At 49.2% G+C, this 6,996-nt stretch overlaps 1 protein-coding gene across 1 annotated transcript; it reads right to left on the bottom strand.

Annotated features, from left to right (window-relative positions):
* Positions 1-250: 250 nt before the first annotated feature.
* Positions 251-4,669, bottom strand: LOC119484289 (M-phase specific PLK1 interacting protein). The gene is made up of 2 exons (XM_037763001.1): positions 4,214-4,669; positions 251-420 (listed from the first exon to the last, which is right to left on the bottom strand). Exons 1-2 carry the CDS (start codon positions 4,466-4,468, stop codon positions 310-312), a joined length of 366 nt encoding a protein of 121 aa, XP_037618929.1. The 5' UTR covers positions 4,469-4,669; the 3' UTR covers positions 251-309.
* Between the last annotated feature and the right edge of the window lie 2,327 nt (positions 4,670-6,996).

Below are 6,996 nucleotides of genomic sequence, written 5' to 3'. Positions count from 1 at the left end.
GTTGATTTCTGTTGTTGTTTACTGTTGTTGTTTTTCTGTTGTTGATTTCTGTCGTTGTTTACTGTTGTTGTTTACTGTTGTTGATTTCTGTCGTTGTTTACTGTTGTTGATTTCTGTTGTTGTTTACTGTTGTTGTTTTTCTGTTGTTGATTTCTGTCGTTGTTTACTGTTGTTGTTTACTGTTGTTGATTTCTGTCGTTGTTTACTGTTGTTGTTTACTGTTGTTGATTTCTGTCGTTGTTTACTGTTGTTTACTGTTGTTGATTTCTGTTGTTGTTTACTGTTGTTGATTTCTGTCGTTGTTTTCTGTCAGCTCGTCCTTCTGTCTTCCGGAGCGTCTGTGACGAGCAGAGCTGCCCAGGGATCCTGCAGCATTGACGGACTGAAATATTTCTCCACCGAAGAGTCTGAAGATCCTCCCTGAAAACACACACACACACACACACACACACACACACACACACACACACACACACACACACACACAGCTTTAATAACATGTAAATCATAAACAATGTGTTTAATGTATTTTCATACTTTATAAAAGATGGATTCATGTTGTATATTGATTATAAAGTAGTTATTTAGGAGAGCTCAGTGCTTTATACCATAACTTAATAAACTATGATGATTAACATTCATACAGGATGATTTAGACTAATAACACGTATTAATGCTGTTAGAGCTGACTGCTAAAATGCTACGGCCAACCAACGAATAGATGTGCTAACAGGAGGAAGTCCAACGGTCCGTCAGCAACACGTCAGGACTCACGTCAGGACTCACGTCAGGACTCACGTCAGGACTCACGTCAGGGCTCACGTCAGGGCTCACGTCAGGGCTCACGTCAGGGCTCACGTCAGGGCTCACGTCAGGGCTCACGTCAGGGCTCACGTCAGGACTCACGTCAGGGCTCACGTCAGGACTCACGTCAGAACTCACGTCAGGGCTCACGTCAGGACTCACGTCAGAGCTCACGTCAGGGCTCACGTCAGGGCTCACGTCAGGGCTCACGTCAGGGCTCACGTCAGGGCTCACGTCAGGGCTCACGTCAGGGCTCACGTCAGGGCTCACGTCAGGGCTCACGTCAGAGCTCACGTCAGGACTCACGTCAGGGCTCACGTCAGGGCTCACGTCAGGGCTCACGTCAGGGCTCACGTCAGGGCTCACGTCAGGGCTCACGTCAGGGCTCACGTCAGGGCTCACGTCAGAACTCACGTCAGGGCTCACGTCAGGGCTCACGTCAGAACTCACGTCAGGGCTCACGTCAGGGCTCACGTCAGGACTCACGTCAGGGCTCACGTCAGGGCTCACGTCAGGGCTCACGTCAGGGCTCACGTCAGGACTCACGTCAGGGCTCACGTCAGGGCTCACGTCAGGGCTCACGTCAGGGCTCACGTCAGAACTCACGTCAGGGCTCACGTCAGGACTCACGTCAGAACTCACGTCAGAACTCACGTCAGGGCTCACGTCAGGGCTCACGTCAGGGCTCACGTCAGGGCTCACGTCAGGGCTCACGTCAGAACTCACGTCAGGGCTCACGTCAGGGCTCACGTCAGGGCTCACGTCAGAACTCACGTCAGGGCTCACGTCAGGACTCACGTCAGAACTCACGTCAGGGCTCACGTCAGGGCTCACGTCAGGAACTCACGTCAGGGCTCACGTCAGGACTCACGTCAGGGCTCACGTCAGGGCTCACGTCAGGGCTCACGTCAGAACTCACGTCAGGGCTCACGTCAGGGCTCACGTCAGAACTCACGTCAGGGCTCACGTCAGGGCTCACGTCAGGGCTCACGTCAGGGCTCACGTCAGGGCTCACGTCAGGAACTCACGTCAGGGCTCACGTCAGGGCTCACGTCAGGGCTCACGTCAGAACTCACGTCAGGGCTCACGTCAGGGCTCACGTCAGGGCTCACGTCAGGGCTCACGTCAGGGCTCACGTCAGAACTCACGTCAGGGCTCACGTCAGGACTCACGTCAGAACTCACGTCAGGGCTCACGTCAGGGCTCACGTCAGGGCTCACGTCAGGGCTCACGTCAGGGCTCACGTCAGGGACTCACGTCAGGGCTCACGTCAGGGCTCACGTCAGGGACTCACGTCAGGACTCACGTCAGGGCTCACGTCAGGGCTCACGTCAGGGCTCACGTCAGGGCTCACGTCAGGGCTCACGTCAGGGCTCACGTCAGGGCTCACGTCAGGACTCACGTCAGAACTCACGTCAGGGCTCACGTCAGGGACTCACGTCAGGAGCTCACGTCAGAGCTCACGTCAGGGCTCACGTCAGGGCTCACGTCAGGACTCACGTCAGGGCTCACGTCAGGGCTCACGTCAGGGCTCACGTCAGAGCTCACGTCAGGGCTCACGTCAGGGCTCACGTCAGGGCTCACGTCAGGGCTCACGTCAGGGCTCACGTCAGAACTCACGTCAGGACTCACGTCAGGACTCACGTCAGGACTCACGTCAGGGCTCACGTCAGGGCTCACGTCAGGGCTCACGTCAGGGCTCACGTCAGGGCTCACGTCAGGGCTCACGTCAGAACTCACGTCAGGGCTCACGTCAGGACTCACGTCAGGACTCACGTCAGGACTCACGTCAGGACTCACGTCAGGGCTCACGTCAGGGCTCACGTCAGGGCTCACGTCAGAACTCACGTCAGGACTCACGTCAGAACTCACGTCAGGACTCACGTCAGGGCTCACGTCAGAACTCACGTCAGAACTCACGTCAGGGCTCACGTCAGGGCTCACGTCAGGACTCACGTCAGGGCTCACGTCAGGGCTCACGTCAGGACTCACGTCAGGGCTCACGTCAGGACTCACGTCAGGACTCACGTCAGGACTCACGTCGACGTCGTGTTCAACTTTTTCATATTCATGAATATGATGAATCCAACACGTGTGTCTTATAGATAGAGATAGAGATATAGATATAGATATAGATATAGATCATGATGAAGTAATGAGGGAGTACTAATACCGCTTTCACACCGAGGACTCAGCCACGGTTGAACCAGGGTTGGTTGTGTGAAAGGGTTAACCCACGTCAACCGACAGGATGAGAGACAGGTCGGACCGGCTCACACACTAGTTAGGGTTATATGTTGTGTTATATAAACTATATTATAACAACATAAACATGTAATAAAGTTATAAATGTGTTTTTATATATAAACTATATTATAATATAAACACGTCACTATTACCCCCCCCACCCCGACCAGATATCCCGGGTCTAACCGGGTCTAACCGGATCTAACCGGGTCTAACCAGATCAGATATCCCGGGTCTAACCGGGTCTAACCGGATCTAACCGGATCTAACCGGGTCTAACCAGATCAGATATCCCGGGTTTAACCGGATCTAACCAGATTTAACCGGATCAGATATCCCGGGTCTAACCGGGTCTAACCGGGTTTAACTGGGTTTAACCAGGTTTAACCGGGTTTAACAGGATCAGATATCCAGGTCTAACTGGGTCTAACCGGATCAGATATCCCGGGTCTAACCAGGTCTAACCGGGTTTAACTGGGTTTAACCGGGTTTAACCGGGTTTAACTGGGTTTAACCAGGTTTAACCGGGTTTAACCAGGTTTAACCGGGTTTAACTGGGTTTAACCAGGTTTAACCGGGTTTAACCGGGTTTAACTGGGTTTAACCAGGTTTAACCGGGTTTAACAGGATCAGATATCCAGGTCTAACTGGGTCTAACCGGATCAGATATCCCGGGTCTAACCAGGTCTAACCGGGTTTAACTGGGTTTAACCGGGTTTAACCGGGTTTAACCGGGTTTAACTGGGTTTAACCAGGTCTAACCGGGTTTAACTGGGTTTAACTGGGTTTAACCGGGTTTAACCGGGTTTAACAGGATCAGATATCCCGGGTCTAACCAGGTCTAACCGGGTTTAACTGGGTTTAACCGGGTTTAACCGGGTTTAACCGGGTTTAACTGGGTTTAACCAGGTCTAACCGGGTTTAACTGGGTTTAACTGGGTTTAACTGGGTTTAACCGGGTTTAACCGGGTTTAACTGGGTTTAACCGGGTTTAACAGGATCAGATATCCCGGGTCTAACCGGGTCTAACCGGGTCTAACCGGGTCGTTGGTGTGAACGGGATGTTATCAACAGAAGTGATCAGATTATTGATGTTTAGTTAAATCGATTTTTTCATGATTTTTAGTGCATGTGCGCGTGCACCAGTTCCGGGTCTCTTTACCTGCATGTGGTGGTCTGATCCGGACCGCTGAAAACCTCCTCTGGACCCGGACCCGAACCGGGCCGGAGAACCGTCCCTGTATCCCCGGTGAGACCCGGGAGAGTAGGTGTAACCATGGTAACCACGCGGAGATCCTCCGTAGGGAGAGCAGACCGGAGCCCCGGGGTCTCTCCAGCTGGAGGCCGGAGAGGAGAACCTGCCAGCCGGCCTCAGAGCTCCGGGACTCCGCGGAGGTCTGACTGGAGCTCGGTACATCTGAGCGGCTAGAAGAAGCAGAGAGACGGTGGAGAGAGACCGGAGGACCGGAGCGGTGTACCGGAGGACTCCGCTGCTGGAGACACAAAACAAAACACCGTGACCTCACCGGAAACGGAAACGGAAACACAGAGAGACCTGCTTCCGGTCCAGCAGACAGCAGCGCCGCCCAGCGGCCAGCAGCATCACCTCCAGAACCCAGAGGCCTTATTCTGTTTATACTGTATACACACAACATCTATAACAATACATGAATGAATGAATAAATGAATACATGAATACATGAATGAATGAATAATAGCTTGAAGATAGTAAAATAAACATTTCATTAGTTTCTCAGTTTGACCTGAAGGAGGCGCCGCTGTGTTGACGTCATTGAAGAGATATTCCACCTGTTTGCACCACTTTACATTTCACACAGCTTCTTTACATATTGTGATAAAGAAAAAAGAAATAACAAAATAATAATGTTAGTAATAATACCCAGATATATAATATATATATTATATATTATACATATATAATATATAATATATATGGGTGTATATACAGCATATATACCTATATATATATATATATAAATATATAGAGCTCAAATGGACTTGCATTTCTATAGCACCTTTCTAGTCTTCAACCACTCAACGCTCTTTACACTACATTCACATTCATTTCTATAGATAATCGGAGATAACCTGGTTCTGAAACAGCCCTCTGAGGTCATCAGTGTTTTCAGGTTGTTTTTGGTTTAGGTGAGAAGCCCCGCCCCTCTACAGGTGATTAAAGGAGCATTCTACTGAATTTAAAACATTTACCGTATAAAATCTGCTGTTTAATTCAGGCTGCTCTCCTCCTCCTCTTCCTCCTCCTCCTCCTCCTCCTCCTCCTCCTGATGAAGATGAGTCATCTGTCACTCTGCTCTGTGGGCGTCTGAACAAACTGACTCGCTTCTGCAGCCAAAATAGAGTGAGAAAAAAGATCCTGAAATCACTCTGATCTGAGCAGAAGGGAGAGACCTGCAACCGTTCCCTGTAAACCTGCAACTGTTCCCTGTAAACCTGCAACCGTTCCCTGTACACCTGCAACCGTTCCCTTTAAACCTGCAACAGTTCCCTGTAAACCTGCAACCGTTCCCTGTAAACCTGCAACTGTTCCCTTTAAACCTGCAACCGCAACTGTTCCTTGTAAACCTGCAACCGTTCCCTTTAAACCTGCAACCGTTCTGTGTAAACCTGCAACCGTTCCCTGTAAACATGCAACCGTTCCCTTTAAACCTGCAACCGTTCCCTGTAAACCTGCAACCATTCCCTGTAAACCTGCAACCGTTCCCTTTAAACCTGCAACCGTTCCCTGTAAACCTGCAACCGCAACTGTTCCCTGTAAACCTGCAACTGTTCCCTGTAAACCTGCAACCGTTCCCTGTAAACCTACAACCGTTCCCTGTAAACCTGCAACCGTTCCCTTTAAACCTGCAACCGTTCCCTGTAAACCTGCAACCGTTCCCTTTAAGCCTGCAACCGTTCCCTGTAAACCTGCAACCGTTCCCTTTAAACCTGCAACCGCTCCCTGTAAACCTGCAACCGTTCCCTGTAAACCTGCAACCGTTCCCTTTAAACCTGCAACCGCTCCCTGTAAACCTGCAACCGTTCTCTGTAAACCTGCAACCGTTCCCTGTAAATCTCCAGTTCATGTAACAGCAGCTCACCTGTAGTTTAGTCGGTCCGGGTGGAGCAGATTATTAATAATAATAATGATTTATTATTCAAATATTCAACTCATACTGTGACTCTTCTGTTTTTTAATTGTATTCACTGTTTTTCATATGAAATGTGAACATTAAACTTAAACTGAAACAGAAAGAATTAAATTATCATATTTATTCTCACTAACTCCTAAAATATCTTTGATTAAAAAGACATTTAAAGTTTGATGTTTATCTGGTTGTCGTTCTAATGAAACATTTAGAGGATTTTAAATCAATGTATTTAGATAATCTGAGGATTAAGAGTGTTATTGGTGAAACAGGTGTAACCTAAACTAAAATCTGATTGTGGTTCAGCATTGTTATTATTAATATATTATTATTATTATTATTATTATTATTAGAAACAGGTGTAAACTAACCTAAGATGTGATTGTTGTTCAGCGTTGTTATTATTAATATATTAGTATTATGATTCTACCTCCGATGAGTCGGCCGGTGTCCTGACAGCTGAACTCTGATTCAGCAGCAGCTTCGTGTGACTGAAGCTGTGGGTGTGAATGTCTGTGAATAGCAGCAGTGAGTCTGAGCAGTTTGTAGTGGAGGTGGTGTCGAGGTTATCGGGCCTTCCCTCGGCTAACGGCGCTGACGTGTCCCGCAGCCGGCCCACACGCAGAAAATAGATCCTTCGGTTTGACTCACATGACGATCGTCCACCTCTCATCACGTTCCTCTGGACGTCTTCCCTCCTCGCAGTCCGTCTGCACGTTCACACGGAGCTGCCTCCGTCAGAACGCTACAGTACGTACTACATACTACTGACGAACGC

The sequence above is a fragment of the Sebastes umbrosus genome, unplaced genomic scaffold, assembly GCF_015220745.1.
Source record: "Sebastes umbrosus isolate fSebUmb1 unplaced genomic scaffold, fSebUmb1.pri scaffold_132_arrow_ctg1, whole genome shotgun sequence".
Taxonomy (NCBI): Eukaryota; Metazoa; Chordata; class Actinopteri; order Perciformes; family Sebastidae; genus Sebastes; species Sebastes umbrosus.
Note: the sequence above shows the minus strand (reverse complement) of the source record. Positions and strands in the feature narration are given on the sequence as shown.

Bases quoted from the DNA above. Each gene is read 5' to 3' on its own strand.
- LOC119484289 (XM_037763001.1), bottom strand. From the start codon at position 4,468: ATGTACCGAGCTCCAGTCAGACCTCCGCGGAGTCCCGGAGCTCTGAGG. The intron at 421-4,213 runs GTAAAGAGACCC...GTGTGTTTTCAG, and splicing joins GATCAGACCACCACATGCAG to GGAGGATCTTCAGACTCTTC.